The sequence below is a fragment of the Oratosquilla oratoria genome, chromosome 23 (genome assembly GCF_046742065.1).
Source record: "Oratosquilla oratoria isolate Oo_2021 chromosome 23, ASM4674206v1, whole genome shotgun sequence".
Taxonomy (NCBI): Eukaryota; Metazoa; Arthropoda; class Malacostraca; order Stomatopoda; family Squillidae; genus Oratosquilla; species Oratosquilla oratoria.
The window spans coordinates 1,119,544-1,141,784 of record NC_134799.1 but is presented as its reverse complement, the minus strand read 5'-3'; the positions used below and the strand labels follow the sequence as shown (position 1 = coordinate 1,141,784).

The 22,241-nt window shown below is 40.2% G+C and overlaps 2 protein-coding genes across 17 annotated transcripts in view; both read left to right on the top strand.

Moving 5' to 3' along the window:
- put (activin A receptor type 2 punt) overlaps window positions 1-11,200 on the top strand; it is a 163,707-nt gene extending 152,507 nt beyond the window's left edge. For 3 of the 16 annotated variants that reach the window (XR_012967518.1, XM_076206408.1, XM_076206407.1), the window contains one exon: window positions 836-2,001. The gene's annotated coding sequence lies outside the window, so the exon portion shown is untranslated. Of the gene's footprint in view, window positions 1-835; window positions 2,003-4,065; window positions 5,046-5,519 lie in introns of those variants that run through there. The other 13 variants (XR_012967522.1, XR_012967521.1, XR_012967519.1 and 10 more) reach the window with 12 other exon arrangements.
- A 7,751-nt stretch (window positions 11,201-18,951) lies between these two features.
- LOC143038164 (uncharacterized) lies at window positions 18,952-21,891 on the top strand. The gene is made up of 4 exons (XM_076207182.1): window positions 18,952-19,087; window positions 20,067-20,076; window positions 20,429-20,521; window positions 20,967-21,891. The coding sequence occupies exons 1-4, from the start codon at window positions 18,952-18,954 to the stop codon at window positions 21,889-21,891; spliced, it is 1,164 nt and encodes a 387-aa protein (XP_076063297.1).
- The last annotated feature ends 350 nt before the right edge of the window (window positions 21,892-22,241 follow it).

Sequence of the window (22,241 nt, the reverse complement as noted above, 5' to 3'; positions counted from 1 at the left end):
GGGTCTGCCAACTTTGAAAGATTGAAAGATATGATTATAGGATTCAGGTTATTAAAGGGGATAGATTGCATTGACAGTAGAGCTCTCCAGATTAAAGATGGAAAGGCTTTAAGAGGTCATGGGAACAAATTAAGGAAGAGCACATGTCTAAAGGATGTGAAGAAATACAGTTTTCCATATAGATGCATAAATATGTGGAATGGCTTAGAGGGTGATATAGCCCAAGCTCAAACAATACACGAGTTCAAATCTAAGTATGGTAATTGGAAATCAAGGATATAGCTTAAGTTGGAACTGTGCATGAATTTGAGGCTAGGTATGATGAAAATTGGAGAACAGGATACAGGATAGGAGCATTGCTTTTATCCTGTATGCTACAATTAGTTAAATACACACCCATGGCTACACAAAGCTCATACATACAGAATGTAAGTACAGTATACCTCAGGTTACAGTTAGACACACTTGCTCTCTCACTTTAAATTTTGTGCACACAGTTCATTCAAATATCTGTTTTGGGTTAAAGTTTGTATTTCTATTGTTATGTAATTTTGTGTGAGAGAAGTGGTGAAGTTGTATTATGTTTGATGTGTTTTTCAATCCTTTATATAATATGTATGGGTATATTTTCTCTTTTTCATTCTTTTATTATAGAGATATTGTATGAGTAATATTGGTTTAGCATAGATGTAGAAATCTTTTAATAATTTCATGATGAAACATTTCTCTCTCTCTCTTTTTTTTTTGTGGATTTTGTTTGATAAATCAGTTATATGTTGTTGGATGGAGTAATGAACATTATGTCCACATATCTCAATAGATTTTCTTTCCACAGCTGCTCAGTGGAACATAATTAGGTATTGGCATTTTTATTTTCAGTTTATTTTTCATGGTTAGTTACCATGTGTGTGCTTAATATTGGTTAAGCCAATATCATGATATGATGTTGCCAAGCATGTGTATATTTGTATGGCTATCCATAGGTGTGTGAGAATCCAGATGTAATTAGGGAAATGAGTATCATAGCCAGCAAGCAGCGAGTGTAAAGTTATGAGGTCATGATGCAAGTACAAGCAGCCCCACAGTGGGGATGCATAGCCACGACCAAGTTCCTATTGTGGCCACCGGTAATGGACATCGCCCAGCCCCACCACCACTTCATTCTGATTCTGGACCAAAGCCCAAGCTCTTACCATTGCCCAGTGCTCTAACCTCTGTCAGAGTGCCAAGTAAAGGACACTGATAGCAAAGGCTCAAGGGATGATGGAGTAGTGTAGAGGTTTTGTATAGTGCTGGGAAGAATAAAGGTCCTCACATCCTTGGGTGTTTGGGTGGCAGAGGCCAAACTTGTACAGCAACCAAGCCTCCCACTGAGCCCAAAGACTTCAGATGGCCCTGACGAAGCCCACCAGTGGCCCTACCCACCAGTGAGGCTGGGTGCTGTGGTGCTGTGGTTCCTTGCCGGGCATCCGGTGGTCACACCCACAAGTCAAACAGTAGTGCCACAAGTTGGCACTGCCCTCCCCTCAGTGAGTTGCCAAAGAGGCAATGCACAAGTTGCCTCCTCATCCCTTTGGCACTGCTCACACATTTCATCCCCAAACCACCACTTGTCACAAGTGTCACACCATTGGGTTTCCCCTGCCTGGCACCCTCGCAGTGTGTGTGCTGGCTGTCGTCACTAAGAGCAGCAGCCTGGCCTTCCAGCCCTCCTCTCTAGGCATAGAAAGGACATCATGCCATCATGCCCTCAGGGAAAGTGCTGTCCCTCTACAACGACATTCTATGCTAAAGGAACATCTCAAGACTGTCTTGTAGTGTTTAGTATGCAGTGTGTATCAAGTACAACAGAAGTATGTTCTCCCTGGCAGATGTAGATCACAACCCCCTCCATCTCTTACTTGCTGTCTCCTCTTTCCTCTCTCTCCTGTCTCTTTCTCTTCCTCCCTCCCCCTTCTGCCTTCCCTCCTCCCCCTCTCTCCCTCCCACACCCTCTCCCTCCCACCTCCCACCCCCTTTCTCCCTCCCACCCCTTCTCTCTCTCTCCCTCTCAGCCCCTCTCCCTTGCTTCCTCCTACCTCTCTCTCCTTTGCTCACCTCTCTCTTTCCCCCTCCCCCCTCTCTCTCACCCTCCCTCACCCCCTCCCTCCCTCCCCCTCTCCCCCTCCCTCCCTCCCCCTCTCTCTCTTCTCTCTTTCTCCCAACATGAATAAAAAAAAAATTATAAAGATGAACATTTCTTGTCTGTAGGAGCCCTTCAGGTTATTAACGCCTTCTCAAAATCCACTTTCTTACCCATCTAATTTCAAGTCAATATTAAATACAGTACAAACAGTATGATTAGCAGTGACATTTAAAGTTACTATATGATGTATTACAGTGTACAATGATACCACATTGTGTTTGGTTAGAATGAGTCACAGTACACTCCTTGTTATCAGTAGCCCAAGTAGTTGCAACCGTAGTCAAACTGTAGTTCAACGTCGGCCATCTCTTAGGAATCATGGTAAGAAAAGACAACCGTGCTTACGTGCAAGGGACTCTTTGGACGAGGATGAGAAAGTGGTGCTATATTGCTCAATTACGCAACATTCGACTCCTAGTGACTCGACTGCCTCCCTCCTAGCCTGGGACTCGCCAAATCCAAGTGCCTCCTGTCCCGTTATTAATGCTGCTGTGTTTGCTGCCACTGCTACCACTACTTGCCGCTGCTGCTGCTGCTACTCTGCCGCTACTGCTTCTGCTACAAAACTATTTCAATCAGGTGTTGGTAATTGTAGAGTGAAAATGTTTGATCAGGCAAAAGCTTTCCCTTCAGTGGCAACATAAATTGAATGAAAAAAAAAAAGTTATGAAGAACCAGTCAACTCCTCTAGTGGTAGAATAATTCAAGGCATTTAAGGTCACATTTGTGAGTTTTGCACATGATAATAGTAGGTCTTTGTTTATTATTTTGATGTTAACCCTTTATTGGGCAGAGGGTATCCCTGTAACAATAAAAACATGGCAGTGGCCAGGAAAAAATACTTAAATGTTATGCTGCCCAGTAAAGGGTTAGGTCAAGATAAGTTTAACCCTTTATTAGGCATAGGATACCCCCATAGTTGAACAAAATCATCAGGTGAAAGCCAGGAAAAAAAAAAAAAAAAAAAAAAAAAAAAACTGTGTCATATTGCCTGATAAAGGGTTTAAAGAAGCACTCAAGTTATAGCTCAGTTCACCTTAAACTCCTAATTTGCTGAATATCCAACCCTTACCCCACCCCACCTCATCCCCTCCAATTTCACCCAGGCAAAATTAAAGAAGATCCATCCCGGGGTCTGATGGCCACATTGCTCACCAGACTACTTTCTCTGTCATCAGTCAAGACAGGAAATGATTGCTGTGTGGCAGTAATTGGGATAGTAAAGCTTACTTCCCTGTGATGAATTACCTCCATACAATGTCACAGGTCACATTATGACTACCTCTTATGGTGGGTGGTGCTATTAAAAAGGGGATCCTACATGCTGATCCTCACATTGTATAATGCTACCCTTTGGCTCCTGTAATCATAGTCTACAAGTGAATACTCCTTTGAGGGATGCCGTACATCCCAGTAAGCTTAACATGCTCATTCATGTAATTGATAATTCCAGGTGGTATTGCTAATGTAGCAACCAGGGTGGGGACATTGGCTGCTGAATTTAAACAGTATACAAAAATGTCTGTCTTAACCCTATTGGCTTTTTGGCTGGTCTTGATGAAAGAAAACTGTCAAGGGAGAACATACTATCACTTCATGAATTTTTGCATTTATTACTATTTACTCATTTCTTATTCTGGTAGAATTTATTTGACCAAAAGCTTTTCTTTTGTAGGCCCAAGCATGAATTAGTTAATGGGCATTAATTGAAAGGAAGTGATAACCTGTATTAGATGTATTGATTTGAAGTAGCGTCAGAGTTTTAAAAATGATTAAAGTTGCACTGGAAACATTTGTAAGAATCCATATATTGAATGCATGTCAAGATTTATTTAATTATTTATTTATATATTTATTTTTTTATTAATTTGTGTTTCTAGGAATGTATTTAAGAGGGGATTGGAACTAGTTGCTACATATAATTACTGTTAAAAGAAAAAAAGGATAAAGTGTAGCTAATCAAGTGGTAGTGCCATAGTCTGGTGATCAAGATAGTGGCCATAGATACACAAAACAGGACCAAGCCTGATGAATGCTGCCAGGCCAGCAGAGGGAGGAGGGCTGTGTGTGTGCCAAGTGGACATTCCCGAGGGACAGCCCAGTAAAGGGTGGCTTCACACTATCTCATGCTGGCCACAGGCTGTATCTTTGGTGACCAAGATTACTTATGGTGGCCCTAAACTGTCAAGATGGCCTTGAACTATTATGGTTACTAAGGTCAAATATAGGGTGGCTGGGCCAATGGATGAGTGCTGCCTGGACCCGAACCACCTGAGTCTCCGTTGTACAAACTATGGCAGTAGACAAGTCAGGGGCCAAGCACCAAGTCTGCTGTCCAGCCAAACTGCTGCTGCTGCTGCAAGTACCAGCTGATCTTTGGCTACAGTAAAGCAATCAAGACAACACATTAAGGAATCCAATGCAATGTATGAAAATGTGAATCCCAGGCCCATGATTATTTGTTACTTGCCATAAGTGTGCTGGCCTCTGTCTTGTCTCAGGCATTCATTCCGCAGAGTCTGCTACCTAGGCTCCGATGATGTTCTTCTTACATGTACAGAACTTGTATAAGCATTCTTCTTACTCCCTTAATCTTGTCTATAATACAAGTATTTTAGAACGTGTTCAGCATATTATTGTGGAAATAAATAGTATTTGCTAGAGAATGATTTTCTCTTTCCAACCATTCTATTCATCTGTGACTTTGGTAATGAATTCAGTGGAAGTATTGAAAACAGTTTCTATAGGTGGTTTTTGATTAGATCAAGAGAGACCTAGGGCAGTGGATTGATTGGTTATTGTATTTGTGGTATTTAAGATACACCTTATAACTAATTTGGGAGGAAAATCATATTTAATGTCTACTAGAACTACATGTAATACAATAAAATACAATTTTTTGTTATTGTTTATTATGGTCTATTGTCTATTTGATTGTTTATTGTATTTGTGGTATTTAAGATACACTTTGTAACTAATTTTGTGGGAGGAAAATCACAATGTCTAAGAACTAGGTTTGATCCAATGAAGTACTAAATTTTTTTTTCTTGCTTGTAACACACTTTCAAAAGACTTTATTAACATTGGATTGAAGGAGAAAATACTTAGATATTTTTCCTTTTACAAGGAATGAAGGAATATTGAATTTTTTATAATTTTAGTGTTCTCTTTTTCTGAAGCAAATATTATTTGCTGTACCTTAATGTTTTTTGTCATTGGGTTAGGGAGGGGTCTATTAGAGAATTTGTCTTTTTCTGAAATATAATGCCATGTTTTCTTGTCAGTGGGTTAGGGAGAAGAATTTTACCATTAATCAGAAATACTGCTATACTAGGAGGACCCAGCTTCACCTGAAAAGTTAGGATCGCCTCCTCATCTGGAGAAGGTGATGCCACACAACCACCACATGATGCATCTGAGGATCAGCGACCACCAACAACATCAATGCTGAGTGTGAGATATTGACTGATAGAAAGTATATTCAGTCACTGTCATAACTCCCTCCTGCTGTGTAACAGTAACTTTGTTCATCCGTTCACTGTCTTTTTATTTCAAATTGTGACACAATCCAGTCAAGATTATTGGTGCAGAGATGGAAAATATAGATTTTTACATCTTGCAGTCTTTGGAATTGGTTCAGAATGAGGTCTTTTCTGCTTTCTCAAATCATTATCCCCTGCCATAGGAAGAAGAGAAAGTTTGATAAATCATCTTTCTGGGAAGCATGCTTTTTAAGAACCAAGCTTTTTCTAAACCATTAATTTTGTAGGATGATGGAATCATTGTCTCTTGAAACCCTTGCATTGAGAGATTGAACTTATTCAGCTTGTTGAAAATACTTTACTTATTAGCAAAATAATATGCTTCTTAGGCTTGTTAAATGTTAATTCCCAGGAACAGGCATGTTGATTTAGCATCCTCAAACATACGTCATGATGACCATAGACAAAAAATATGTGGAGGGAAGTATATTCAAAGTAAATATGTATGAAGGCAAAACTGGGATGGGAGATGTGGGTTTTTGTAAATACATATGAACCTGGTAGTGTAAAGAATGAAGAGAAATGGTAAGTTTTTTTGACAGATTTAAATGAGTGCTTAGAGGGTTTGGAAAGGAATGTCAGTGTAGTGGTTTTGGGAGATCTCAATGCTAGTAAGGGATGAACCAAGTAAAAATTATAGTGGAAATATTTATCTGCCTTATTGGTTCAAGATTCAGTAATAACTATTTACATCAAAACCTTCTACAGAAGTTCTCGACAAATCTATTTGATGGTTGTGTAGTAAACATTGAGTTTATCATCCTTCTGTTCATGTGATTCTTTTTAGTCCCTTTGTAATCTATTTTTCAATTTTTCCCCCAACCCCTTCATGTTCTTAAAAAAAAAAAAAAAAAAAAAATCTTCAGGCTCAAGGGATTCAGCTGTAGCCAAAATCCTTCGGGTGACAAATAAACTCCACCCTTTGTATGCAGATAATCCTTGCTGTAAAAGTTTTTCCCAGTTGTCAACATAGGCTCATCCATTGGCCTTACAATGATTAAGCAACCTGCAATTGCACTAGTTCTGGAGTGCCACATGCCACTAACTTTGTTTCAGAAGGATACCACACACAACAGGAACCTCACTCTCTTCCCTAACCTTATCTAACCCGGCGCTTGGCCTTCGAGCCAAAAATTCCATAAATCAATCAACCTAACCTTATCTAATGCTTTCTGGAACAGCACAAACAATAAAACTGCTTATAAGAATATGAGAATGAAGGAGATTGCAAGAGACCATAAGACTTATGCTAGGCAGTTCCATGTCCATTACCACCTGTTATCCTCATCCATAAAGTTGTTTAACCATTTCTTAAAATGACTGATAGTTTCAGTGCTCACTATATGTTAACCACCCTATTAGTAATCCAATTCTTGCTTATTTCCCTATTAAATCTAAATTTATACAATTTTAATCCATTACTGGAAGTCCTACCCTGTTTTCTTAATATGATGACCATGTTTGCATCACCCATGTTAAAGCCTTTGATCCACTTGAAGATTTCTATTAGATCACCCGACATTCTGCGTCTTTCCAGAGAATGTAGGTTAAGGTGCCTAAGCCTCTCCTCGTAAGGTAAATTTCAGAGCCTATGTATTATTTTGGTCATCCCTTGTACTGATTCTAGTGAATTGGTGTCCATTCCATAGTAGTGAGACCAAAACTGTACCACATAGTCAAGGATGGGGCTAACACCAGATAGAGTTTGATATTTACCTCTTGACTTCTATTCATAACCATCCTAGCAATGAAACCTAATGTTCTGTTAACTTTATTCCTTGCACTAATATACTTTTTCCTGGTCAGGACTCACTAGAACTCCCAAGTCTTTCGCACTCAGTTTTCTCTAAAAACGTGTCTAAGTTATATCTGTTTTTGGGGTTGTGGAGGCCTACATTTAATATGCTGCATTTTGAGATATTGAAGTCCATTTGCCATTTCATCAACCATGTGAATAATTTGTTAAGATCTTCCTACAGAATCTCGGTGTCTTCTGACCTAATTAGCCATCCTATTTTAGTGTTGTCCACAAACTTACTAACATCACTATTAATCCCATTGTCTAAGTCACTTATATACATAATGAACAATGAGGGGCCTAAAACTGAGCCCTGGGAAACTCCACTAGAAACACTACCCCATTTGGATTTTACACCATTTGTGGTGACCTGCAGTTTTCTGTCACTGATTCATGCTCCAGTCCATTCAAACACTTTTCTTCCTATGCCATAGGCTTTGACTTTATATTGTCTGGTGGGGCACCTTGTCGAACACTTCTAAAGTCAAGGTAAATAACATTGTAACGATTATTGTTATCTGAGGCCTTATATACTTTGGTATAAAAAGATAGAAGATTTGTTACACATGATTTACCTATGGAGAAACCATGCTGTGAGTCATAAATAAAATTATGCCCCTTGATATGATCTCTGATTCTATTAGCTATTATTGATTCAAGCATTTTACCTATAACTGATGTCAATATTATTGGCCTGTAGTTGCATATAGATGATTTATCTCCCTTTTTGAAAACAGGAACAACATTTTCCTGCCCCCAAGCAATAGGCACAAAACCAATGTCTACTGACTTGTTAAATATTTCTGTTAACTGGTTGCAGATTTCAAATTTACACTCTTTGAGCACTTGGAAAAATTTATTCTGGACCAGGGGATTTTGTAGCTTTGTCTTTCAGTCTGACTACTACCTTACTAATGCTGAAGTTAGTCTAATTTCTTTATTGCCACTGAAAATTGGATTGCAGTCAGGTACCATATCTGACCACTCCTTTTTAAATGTTGAGATAAAATATTTGTTAAATGTCTCACTCATTTTTTCCTCCGATTGTATCATGGTATATTCGTTGTTTTTAATAGGGCCTATCCTTTCGGTATTTTTTGTTCTGCAGAGATGAAAGAAGCCCTTTTGGTTGGATCTCACTTGTCTGGCAACCTTAATTTCGTAGTTACGTTTCACTGTGTGTGTTCTTGTTAGCCAGTCTTGCCATATTGTTGTATTTGGATCTAAGGTGTGTTTCCCCCATTTTTATATTCTAGTAAAAGTCCTCTTTTCATTCAGATCTCACTTTTCAGCCTGTCATCCATTTGGGAGTAGTACTATTCTTCTGTATTGACTTGAGGGGAATAATTTTTTCTGTGCATTTAGAATTAAAGCTCTTAGGTTACTGTACATTTCATCCAAATTGCTGACTGGGCTGTTGACCTTGCAGTTGTAAGTGACCTGACCCAAGGTATACATATTACCCTCTGTGGCCCGACACCTGACTGTACTAATGATGTCTAGGCTGACTGTGAACCCTGTCACAGCCCCCTGGGTTGGTCTCATAAGTGACCAATTGTCTTAAATATTTTCTCATCTTATCAAAATTGGCTCTCCTGAAGTCTGGTACTAGAATGTTATTCATATTATTTAGTTCTTCCCACATGATATTAAATCTTGTTTCTTGATTGCTGGAGCCTAGACTATCTCCCACTTTTGTTTCTCGTTAGGTGGTCATTATTAGTTAAAAGTAAGTCCAGAGTATTCTCTCCCCACATAGGATTGGTAATCATTTGTTTTATGAATTTAGCCTGTACCACATCTAAGAAACTTTGGAATTCCTTATCTCCTACTAAATTTCCCTGGTCAATGTTTCTATAATTATCCCATGATCACAATATTTTTGTACTGGGATGCCCTGCAAATTTCATGAATTGGGGTCAGTCTGATCAATGCTGAGGTTAGGTTTACTGTATATAAGACGCCAATAATAAGTTTCTTATTCTTGCCTATAATCTCCACCCAAATAGATTCTGTACTTATCTCTTCTTTAATTGATCTGTTGATAATACAATTACCTGTAGCTGTAATTTTAATGAAAAGTGCTACTCCTACCCCACTCCTGACTACCCTGTCCTTGTGAAAAAGCCTATATCCTATCTTGATTTCCAGGAGGAAATGTCTATCAGCCATATTGATCCAGGATTCAGTAATAGCTAATTTATCAAATCTCTCTACACATGCTTTGCCTTGCAGCAAATCAATTTCATAATGCTCCTGTTTGTATAGTAAACCTTTAGTGTATCCTCCGTCCGCCTGATAAGGTAATTCTTTTCACAGTCCCTCTCTGAGCTGTTCCTATTGCCTAAACTATTCCGATACTTCCCCCCAGACTCCCACATAATCTACCTGAAAAAACTCTGCAGGATACCTTCATCTCACTCAAAGGATTCAGCAAGGAGCCAAAATCCTTTGGGTGACAAGTGCATTCTTTCCATTGTATATCGATGATTCTTACCAGAAAAGGAATCCCAGTTATCAACAAAAGCCCATCCATTGGCCTTACAATGTTTTGCCAGCCTACAATTCATTGCAGTAGTCCTGGAGTGCCACATGCCTCCAACTTTACACCTTGGAAGGATTCCACATACAACAGGAACTCACTCCCTTGTCCCTAATCTTGTCTAGTGCATCCCAAAACTATGCAAATAATTCCTCATTCCCTAACTTATGTAATTTCCTTCTGTACTCAAGCAAATAATGTGTCTCTCATCTTCCCTGACAATACACTCTTCAATCCTGTCTCTAACATCATCTGTCCCTACCCTTGGGAAACACACCTGGGTCCTATGCTTCCTATCTTTGTCGCAGAAGGCCCTATCTAAATATCTCATCTGGCTATCCCCTACAACTGAAATCTTACCTGTGGGCAGGGATCTAGCGACTGCCTTACATTTCTCTTGCATCTTTTTTGTTTCTGCTTGTTGACCCGCAAGAGCTGGAAAAGAGTTTCTGCATTGAAGCAGGCCTGGTGAGGGCTTTTTACCATCTCTCTGTGTTTTCTTGGTCACTGTTTTCTACCCAGGTTTCAAATATGTACTGTGTCATGCTGTATTGCTTCTGACCCAGACAGTGGGCAGGAGACAGGGATGACCCTTCTTCCACATGGAGCTAAGATGAGGGGGGGGAATGGTGGGTTGTGGATGCATGCTTTGGCTGGCTGCCTCCCCTGTATAGGGGAAGAGAAGTTATGACCAACAAGTACAAAGGCTGGGAATTAGAGAATTTGGGATAACACACAGAACTAGTGAATTGCAGAACTTGAGCTATGCTGAACTCGTGAGTCCACTAGAAAGAAAAAGAAAAGTGTCTTTGAGTTGAAGGACTTGGTTCAACATACATCCTCACGATCATCACCATATGCAGGTAATTTGGGTAATATGAGACATGAGCTGTATCCAGTTTCTGACTTTTTTCTTCACCTTCCCTACAGTTCTAAAGTTGCAATTTTATGTCATTTAAATGTTGACAACCTGGTTCAGAATTTCAGATAACTGATCACCACAGATTTTTGCAACTGTGGTAGGGGGATGAGGTTTTCTTGACCTGTTATGAATACCATATTGAGGTCTTGAAATCTTTTGTCTCATTTCCTGCCTAAGAAGAGGAAGGCAAAATCTCAAAAGAAGGATTCAGGTGTGGATACAGGGGGGGGGGGGGGGGGGGGGGGGGGCGCCCCCCCCCCCCCCACCACGCCCCGAGTATGGTACACATTCGTAATCAGTCAGTACTTGTATGTGATGGGGTATGTTATTTTTGTCAAACATTTGATTCATTTGTGAAGGCAGCCGCGTAGGTTTTTCTGTTTGTATCTGCTTGTAGAATTTGAAGGTGTCAACTTTTCATTTGGCGTCATTGTCTCATTGTTTACTATCATATATAATTCACAAATTTTGAATTATATATGATTTTACATGCAATTACGAGCAAAACAGACTTAGGTTTCTGGACCCAATCTCTAGGCCAACATCATTATTCTTGGGGTTAGAATATTGGCGTGTTTCAAGTATTGGTTATCGGTTGCCCCTCCCCCCAAATAACATTCCTGGATCTGCGCCTGGAAGGATTTGAGAACAGGCAGGTGGGAAACCAACTGCTCCCTCACCACTTCCTTGTGGTGCCTATGGCTTGAATTCATGCTGAGAACGAGGCAGCGAATGAGGTTGTGGGTATAAGCAGGCACCCTCAAACTTCACCCCCACTAATAGCAACTTCGTTCTTTTAAGTAACAACCAAAAGTCCTGTGGCAAAAGGTGTGTGACAGTAGGGACAAGAGGAGATCCCTGGAAGTCTTGAGTTTGAACCCAGATAACAGGCAGTGTAGGCCCAGTGGTCACCTTTTGGTGGAATTAGGGAGCAACACAACACAGTGGGGGCCTATATCACTGGGTAGCCCTATTCACCATATACACTGTTTTCCCCCACATGGGGAAGGAGCTAAAAAAGGTGACTTAACTTCCTTGATATGGTGTTTATTTCCTAGTGTTAATAAGACTATTTGTATATAAAAAAATGTCACCATAGCGAAGGCGTTGAACAAGCCTCCCTTAACCTAACCTGGCTGGGGAGTCCCCCCCCCTCTCCCTCCCCTTTGGGATGAGGATGGCAGACCTACTATCAACACAGGGAATTACTGACGCCCCTCCGGTCATAACACCTATCTGGTATACCTGGCTACTCTCCCTAATACGTCCCTGGTTTGTTTTAGAAAAAGAAAAAGAAAAAAAAAGATCACCTGGCATGAAACTGTTTTTCTGGTATCTACCCATTCCTCTGGCATTTGTCTCTTGTATTCAAATTGAGTGGGTTATGGAGCAGTATTTCCAACAAACACGAAATGGATATCCCTCCCCTTTGGATCAGTCTTTACCATCGAACATTTTATCAGCATTGCTTTACAACTTATGCACAACTCCCCTCCCTCTGTGGAACGCCTTAGAAGCATTTTCAACTCCTGTTACCCACTGATCCACCAAATCCACTGGCGGATTATCCAAGTATCTGTCTTTAGCTGGGAGCCATCTCGTCTGCATCCCCTGGAATGAATGGACCGACAAGGCAGCTTGAGAAGCAGCATCAATCACCTTTGACTTCACCCCATTGTTTGCAACTTGCTATCCTGTCGTCCGAGCATCAATACAAAACATTGGGTTGAAAACCCGACAAATCTCACGTGTAGCTATAGGCCTCCTATGTAATCGACGCTTTGAAAAAACACTAATACGCTGAAGAACAAAACCCTCGTCTCTCGTGACTGTAGGTGTTCCCTCACCTGCCCACATGGCATCCACCTTACAATATCACACATTCTGTTAGAATGTCCCCAAAGGCGTTTATCTATCTCCGACTGTTGAAGCAAATTCGGGAAGAAATCTGATATGCTGGAGGAAAACAAATTGGTGCTACTATAGCGTGAGGTCTACCTCATGTTAACACTATAGCGTGAGGTCTACCTCATGTTAACACTATAGCGTGAGGTCTACCTCCCGTTAGCACTATAGCGTGAGGTCTGCCTCCCGTTAGCACTATAGCGTGAGGGCTACCTCCTGTTAGCATTATAGCGTGAGGTCTACCCGTTAGCACTATAGCGTGAGGTCTACCTCCCTTTAGCACTATAGAGTGAGGTCTGCCTCCCGTTAGCACTATAGCGTGAGGTCTGCCTCCCGTTAGCACTATAGCGTGAGGTCTACCTCCCGTTAGCACTATAGCGTGAGGTCTACCTCCCGTTAGCACTATAGCGTGAGGTCTACCATTTCCATACATTTATTTTAGCGATAAACACATATTTTGTACATACCCTAGGAATGACTTAGGTAATTGGATTTCTAATTACATTAATATCAAAGGAAGAAATGTAAAAATAAACATGTTATCATATCACAACAAAGTTATGTCGTAGCACATTAGTAAAATTAATACTGATAACTCACTTTCGGAGAAGAATAAGCGAAAGTATAAAGATCTGTATATTTCGATCACTAACTGACATCTGCTGAAGAGGATCACAGTGATCGAAATATACAGATCTTTATACTTTCGCTTATTCTTCGAAAGTGGGTTATCAGTATTAATGTTTATCATATATTTCCATACATTTATTCTAGCGATACACACTTCGTACATCTAAGAATGACACAAATAGGTTAGGTTAAGTCAGGTCACGTGGACAGGTCACGTTTTTTATGTATTTCGGTAGGTCACATGTTTGATGGACAGGTGAGGGGAGCGTCCCGGAGGAACGCGTTTCACGCGGGGTAGACCTCAGGCTGCACCAGGGTACGACATATGGCGGACCTCACGCTATAGTAGTACCAACAAATTTCCCTTAGCATAGTGATATTACGGCGGGGAAAAAGTTCTGGAGGTACTGCCGATCAATCAGAAGTCTTCCCCGCCTCCGAACCCCTTACTTAAACTGTAGTAAAGTCCATTTGATTAAGAAATTATACTCGATTTCTGCCGGCAGCTCGATATAGTTGATAGTATTGCAGACTCCTCATCCACATAGCCACCAATGACACGCAAATTCGTCACCCCCTGTAGAAAATATTATCTCCACTTTGTTCATAAGATAGGAAATTTTGGTTTCAATCATTAGAGCATTCTACAAATGCAACCACAATTCACTTTAATTCTAAGCCATCAACATCGATAGGACTAGAAACTAAGTAATTATATGGAACAGAATTCAAGAAAAATGAATTGTCGGTTTATATACATCTTTATTATAATCGATGTTTACAGCAATTATGATAATGTAAGGCTAGAATATTGCATATTATGTTCGTTTAATTGCATTTTTTCTAGATTCTATAAGCGAGGTCGCTAAGCATTATGGGTAAACTGTAGTTTCGCCCATCCATGACGTAATTAGAACTCATTCGGATGTAAACATAGACTAGGAACCTTAGATTTAAGAGTGAGAAAAATTCCCAACCTCCACTTCCGGATTCCATTATACGTGACAAACCTTCTCACTTCAAACTCACCAGTTCTGTAGCTGCATGGGACGCAATCTGGAATACTAAGAGTAACAATAAAAAGCGTGCACTTGTCCGGGTCAGGGAAAGGCAGGAGTGTCACTTTATAGCATTTATTATGTCCAACGAGAGGATGATACATGCTCTGTTAACACCGCGTCTAGACTCGCACTGCCGCGAGATGGGTATGGCGGGCCCGCAGGGACTACCCCCCTGCGTACCCCCGCACATATACCCTCGCTGGGTCTCACTAACGTCGACCAACGCCGACCAAACCCAAACAATAATGGCTCAAATGCATATAATTATGTATTAAAATTAGCATATGGTTGCATTATGTGACCTATTTTCTTTAAAATGTGTCATTTTGATGTAATTTGATCAAGGAGAAGTTACGCTTTTATCCTCTGCAAAATTACCAAAGTCGCCCAACGCCGACCAAACACAAACAATGACGACTTTTGCTGAAATGCATAATTTTATATAGAAATTAGTATTTGGTTGCATTATTTGAACTATTTTCTTTTGATGTTATCATTTTATGAAAATCACACATTTTAAAGAAAATAGGTCAAATAATGTAACCATATGCTAATTTTTATATAAAATTATACATTTGAGCAAAAGTCGTCATTGTGTTTGGTCGGCGTTAGTCGATTTTAGTAATTTTGCAGAGGATAAAAGCGTAACTTTTCTTTAATCAAATTCCATGAAAATCACATTTTAAAGAAAATTGGTCAAATAATGCAACCATATGCTAATTTCTATATAAAATTATGCATTTGAGCAAAAGCCGTCATTGTTTGGGTTTGGTCGGCTTTGGTCGACGTTTAGTGAGACCGCCCTCGCTTCTATCGCTACTTCCTTTCTGAAACATGCACCAATCATACATCCATCCACGTTACAAATCATGTCGCATCCCAGACCAACCATCTAGGCACATTATGCAACACTCACTCATGCTCTTTCGCCACAATATCTAGAGCAGTGGTTCTTAACCTTTTGAAGTGCCCCGTACCCCTTGATTATTTCAGAACAATTTCTCGTACCCCCATCCAATATAAGTACAGTGAAAACATGTGAAAAGGATTATTAACACAAACCTTGCTGAGAAATTATTAGATGTATTCAATTACTGAACAAAGGTATTCTTTTTATTTCAAATTAGAAATGTCAATCAGTAGGATACAATGAATACATGTTATGCTTTCTCATGGTAAATATACAGTGCCATTGCACTGGCTGTCATGTCTCGTACCCCTAGGATTAAGGTTTCGTACCCCAGGTTAACTGATGTAGAGGTTAACTCGAGAAGCAAGATAACGAAGTATGTTTCTTTTTGCGCAGTTTGAAACCGTCTCAAGCCACCCCTCCTCATAACAGATAGCCTATGTCAGTATTCTCACTTCTCAGTCAAAATATCGAATTTAATGAGGATATATGAATATAAAAATTGAAAATATAATAGATATAAGTTATCTAGAAATGTTCTCAAGCCCCTCTTCATAACCGGGAGAAAATGAGTTGAGGGAGTGTAATATAAAATGCGTGAAAACAGATACATGGGGTTATAGGGTATGCGATCGAAGGAAGCTCTTATGACAAATAGTGTGAACTTGTTAAGTGGAATTTTGACCGAAAGTGTTGTCTCTCAAAGATATGGAAAATTGTAGGTTAGGTTTGTTTGTAAGTAGGCGAAGTAAACATTGGATAAGTGGCCAGAAGGTTAGATAGTAAAAATCCATGTCCTAACTACGGTACTAGATGTTGAATTACATACAGAGCCCTTGCATGCCTAAATGCTGCCTCGGGGAAAGCTCTTAGTGACGCCCCCCCCCCTCCTTCACCATCACCACTTCCCAGCTCCATCCCTTGCAGCCTGTTTTAGCTATTGGCTTGCGAAATAATTAAACGGGTTTTAAAAATTGTTTAAAATTTGTCCCTACTGCAGAAAGAATATGGGAAAAACATTTCATATTCTGTTGATTCTAATGCAAAATTCATATGTTACAGTAAAATATTCAGGGCCCTTCTGACCTTTCTTTAATTATAATTATTTTGTCAGCCTTGTGGGCGGCATGACCAGACTAAAATTGCTGCCCCCCATGTAAGGGTCTTGATTACATAAACTACGCCATTAGGCGTGGTATTATATAAAACACTACCTCGAACATCATTGTTTCAAGATAATCATCCAGCACGGGTTTTTAGTTCATATCCAACAACCTTAAATCAATTGTATTTGCTGTAATTATTGAATAAGACCTACCTATATTTTGTTTGTCCTATTTTTGTTACAATTTAATAATCAATGGATTGAAAACTAGAAATATTCTTTAATTACCCAACCTGGATACCGCTACTACAAGTAACACCACAAATGGACCTTAAAGGAGGAGAATGGAATAAAATGGTGTATGATCAGGAACAGCACTTATTTTGGATACCTGGGACGGTGGCAGCGATTTCAAATCAAAACAATACGACTTAATGTAGGATTTCCCAATAACCATTATAGATATATAGATGATGAAGTGTCATTCTATAAAGTGGTGTGCTTGACCAAACATTGGTTTTTTAAAGGCGATATATATATATATATATATATATATATATATATATATATATTATATATATATATATATATATATATATATATATATATATATATACGTCTCGCCTATCCATTCATTAATCAATCTACTCGTATAGTATGCTTTTTATCATCCTGGCATTACATTTTTGTCTCAACGGTGGGATCTAACATATATGGCACAACTTTGGCGTTGTGACACACTGTCTAGTTCTTCCCATTTTCTTTCGTCGCTTTTTCAGGCCTTCGGCTATTATTTTTCCTTCGCTCTATGGAATCGCTGGAAGACTTAAGACCTCTAGTAACTACTTGGTATTTCCCCTCTCCCTTCTACCCAGCAACTGTTGTGCGAGCTTAGCGCTAATCAGTTACAGTGCCTTATCGAGTTTAAGTATCTTCTATTTACTCAGGAATCTCCCCCCCCCCTACCCTGTCTTCCAAGATTGTGTCCGTACGTGGTCCCGTCCCTATCCAGATGTGTAGGCGAATATATCAAACACTATATGTCACCTAGTTCCACTTTAATCACTTATTGTCACTACATAATTAAAAAGTTTTACATCAATAGTAATTTATCACATCTTCCTTATCACTACAGTGCACATTGTAAGTTATCGACCGACCTCCGGTCCTGTGGTGCGCACTTCGGTTTTTGTTCAGTAAACACCTGCCCGAGCACTATTTGGCGGGTCCCAGCAATCGTACTTGTACAGTTTTTAGTGGGGGTATTCAGTCTCTTACAATATGCTGTGTTGGTACTTAAGTATTGTTACATTTCTATTTATATATTATAATATTTCCCGGGGGGGAAGAGCTCGTTATTATGGGGTAGTTCTGTAATGTAATGTGTTGGTGGTTGATTGCACTTATGAGTGTGTGTTCGTGTGTGTGTGTATTGCTTGATCCACGTGATGCTTAGCTCGGCAATTCTTGGCAGGAAATGGGTGGCGCCAATAAGTCCAGAGTGTGGTTGGGGTAGTTGAGATGGAGGAGTGTGTGGGTCATATGACTGACTGATACTTACATGTGTATGTGACGTATACAATATGTCTTCGTATGCTCGTGATCGAAGTCATCACAGGTGTTATAATGTTAAGTCTGAAATGTCTCAACTTCTTAATTTAACTAATTCACCACATTACATTTTTTATCCTTGTACTTTGTGATTAGGATTGTTTTATTTTACCTATGTATTACCATTTGATTTTGTTTCTCAATTGTTTTGGTTGGAGCGATGCTTACAGTGGCAAGCGCGCAGGGGGGGGGGCCCTGCGCGCTTGCCACTTTTCGTCTAGGCTAGTTTTAATTATCCCTTTCTCGTAACAAGTAACTACCTCACAAGACTCTTAGAAATGCCTTAACTCCTGCCCAGACGATTAGAAAAGTGCCCACCGAAAAACAGTGCACTGGATCTTTTGCTTAGTACTCGTAGTATCACGCAGTAAGCAGTAGGCATTACGTCCTCGCAGGAGTAGGCACGGCACACTCTCCAAGAGAATACGTCTGAGGACCTCTCATTCTCGACAGTGAACACTAACATGAACATTATTCTCACCGATGGCTATTACCAATCACGTTGCAGTGACTCGTGTTTAGAGTGTCCCGGAAACTTACTGAAACAAGAAATGTGTTTCGTGACGTGCTCCGAACTGTACTTCGTGACGTGCCCCGAAATCAGAATCTACAGGATCAGTCGGGGTTCATTGCCAAACTCACTCCAGTGATTCAGTACGTGTATGAAGCGGGGAAATTGAATACTTGGGCGCGATTCCTCTCCCCAACCACGTGTTCAGTGCTATCGACTAAGGACAAGCATGGTTCCCGCCGCCCCTATGCGACGCATGGATCCACGAATATCAACAGCATCCTGTACAACCGAGGGCATCCACTCATTTGAAGACATCACCAGTCAGTGCGCTATTAGAGAAGAGGCCAAAGGGATAATCAGAGGTATTATCTTCTTGTGTTAACTAGGTAGTAGAGCGCGCAGGGCTAGCCAGGTAGGACAACCAAATACATACACGTGTATCTTGGCCAGCTTGTTGATAAGTGAATTACTTTGAATGTTAAGTACATTGAAGATAAAACGTGTTGGATCTCTTGCATGCAACTGATTGTGGAGATATCTTAAATCATATTAAAATCAGTGTAGTATGTTCTGTTTAATTAGCCTAGGACTGTGATTTACATGAGTTTGCTCCCCTTTTTTGAGAAACATTTCTCTGGTCCTTCGAAATCGAAAATACACGTTCGGATTGAAGGGAACATGAGTGGTCCCGGACGGCGGCGTCTCAAATTTCCTGGACTTTGGCTCCTAACTGCAGCTATCCGCCTTCACCAATTCCCCGATGTATGAGAATTCTCATGCCCCGCAATCACCCCTCCCCCTTCCACTATCCAGGGATTCGGGACAATATATCATTCTGGCACTACATTTTGTATGTCAACGGTGGGATCTAATAGATCACATTTTAGCATTACAACCACTGTAGAACAAAACGTGTGTTCTTCTACAGAACACGATGGTGCATTCAGATTTCACATAGAAAACCACTAAAAGAAAATTAGGATTTTTATCAATATTTTGCGTTATGACGCTCGTGGCGCGAGGTGGGGTAAGGTATTGGTGACTCCTTTCCTCCTCTTCTTTCCTCTCTTCCCCCTCGTCCTCCTTCCAACTTATCATTCAATCTATTATGAGAGTGTATTCGTTTTCCATCATTCTTACCCTAGATTTTTATGTAATGTGAATCTATCAATAATCTGTGGAGATGGTAGGTAGATTATTTGAGTATAGTCAAAAAGGTAAGAAAATATATATTGTAATTAGGCAACATAGAATAGCATGACTGTAGATTATATAGTGTACAGTATCAATCATGGAGTGATAATGATTATTAAATTACTGAGTAAAGTATTTACACATCAGCTGGTATAGGGTATGAAAATTGGCACCAATCGCGGTGCTCAAACTAATCCCTGTAAAATTTCTTATATTTAATTTTTCTTTTATTATTATTCTTTATTTATTTATTTATTTATTTATTGCCTAGAGACATCTCTGTTTAACTACAACCGAGCTTGAACCACGCGGTGGTGATCATAGGGCGGATCACAGGGAGATTGGAGCAAAGTGGTGTCTAAGACGAGTAGGGTTATGATAGGAAACCTGTTCTTCTACAACAGTCCCATAAAATGTTCAAACTATTTTTCTATGTAGAGGGATGGTGCAACAAGACTTGTGAGCCAAGCTCGAAATATTGTATTGAATGTCTTCACATATTTTGAAAGGCACGGCCAAACTGAACATATTAGAGATGCAGAGATGAAAGTTTCAGAGGCAACAAAAGTCTATATCCATAGTGAAGAGAATCAGAAGACAAAGTAGGAGTGAACAGTCACCACTATCAGAAAAGGTTAGCCCATGTTTTGGACCGTACTGACCACTTTGATAGAAAAAACAATAAGAAGTCCTTGCTTTTTTGTGTCAGAAGTGGTTGAAATGGATAGCTTCACTATATGAAATCTCGAGACTTCGCTTCCCTAGGTGTGTTTTACCATTAGAATCAAATGGTTGTACTTCAGAATTACATAATTTTTGTGATGCAAGTGAGGTCGCCTTTGGTGCTTGCACTTATATCAGGACAATTAATCAAGATGGGAAAGTACATGTAGCTCTGCTAGCCAGTAAAGCCAGAGTAGCCCCCATCAAAGGAGTTACTATACCAAGATAGGAAATTTTGGCTGCCGTTGAAGCAGTCAAATTAGATGTTGTTGTTAGAATAGAGTTAGATATCCCCTTGCTCAAATCTAACTTCTGGTCTGACAGTACTCTAGCTCTGGCATATATACAGAACGAGACAAGAAGGTTCAAGACCTTCGTAGCAAATCGTGTTACAGTCATTAGACAGGTTTCAGAGGCCAATCAGTGGCATCATGTTAGTGGTGAAGAGAATCCTGCAGATGTACTGTCTCGGGGATGCTTTGTAGACAATTTGCCAGTTTCTTGGTTTAATGGTCCCCCCTTCTTGTCGAATTACAAGTGTGCATGGCCAGCACAAGATGATCTTGTAGGACACCTTGAAGATGGAGACCCGGAGGTGAGGCGTGACGTACATCCCACGAGTATCGTACAGACGTGTCAGTCGGGCGTTACCCAACACCCGATCGATACGCTGATTGAGCACTATTCAAGCTTTTACAGATTAAAGAAAGCCGTTGGTTGGTGGTTAAGGCTAATTAAATTTCTTAAGAAGACGAAGATTCCGCAGAGTTCACCACTTGAGATCCATGAACTAAAGCACGCGGAAAATCTAATTGTCAAACATGTTCAAGGGCGTGCTTATTTTCATGAAACCAAGAACATTGAAGCAGGGAAAACTGTGTTAAAGTCCAGTTCAATATATAAACTGTCTCCTATTCTTATAGATGGTCTGTTAGTAGTTGGTGGTAGACTCAAGCATGCAATATTGAATGAGCAAGCTATAAATCCTGTGATCCTCCCTCTTAACCACAGGTTGTCCACGTTAATTGTACAGGATTGCCATAATTCCTCTCGTGTAGGAGTAGAATGGACACTCAGTCAGGTGCGTAAGAAATTTTGGATCATACGGGGTAGAAAATTGGTGAAACGTGTCAAAATGGATTGCATGGTTTGTAAGAGATTATACGGGGCCCCCATGAACCAGAGAATGTCTGACCTCCCTCCTGAGAGGGTACGTGGGAGTAGACCTGTTTGGACCCTTCCATGTTAAGGTCGGGAGATCAGAAATGAAACGTGTTTTACTACGAGAGCTATTCACATTGAGAAGCTTGATAGCTTACAAACTGACGCATTCATCAATGGTTTCGCACGCTTCACAGCGAGGCGAGGTTATCCCAGTAAAGTGTGGTCAGGCAATGGTACTAACCTAGTAGGAGCGAGGGCTGAATTAGCACGCAGTGTACGAGATCTTGACAATGATCGTAAGGGAAACACGTCGACGTGACGTTGAGTGGTCGTTCAACCCGCCTTCCGCGTCACATCACGGAGGCGTTTGGGAACGCATGATAAGGTCTGTACGCAAAGTACTGTTCGCTTTAATCATCAAAAGCCCCAGGATGA

What these genes read in the sequence shown, in the direction of transcription:
- LOC143038164 (XM_076207182.1), top strand. Translation starts at nt 18,952, where the DNA reads ATGGTTCCCGCCGCCCCTATGCGACGCATGGATCCACGAATATCAACA. An exon ending in GAAGAGAATCAGAAGACAAA is followed by an intron (nt 20,522 to 20,966) that starts GTAGGAGTGAAC and finishes CTGGTCTGACAG; the next exon opens with TACTCTAGCTCTGGCATATA.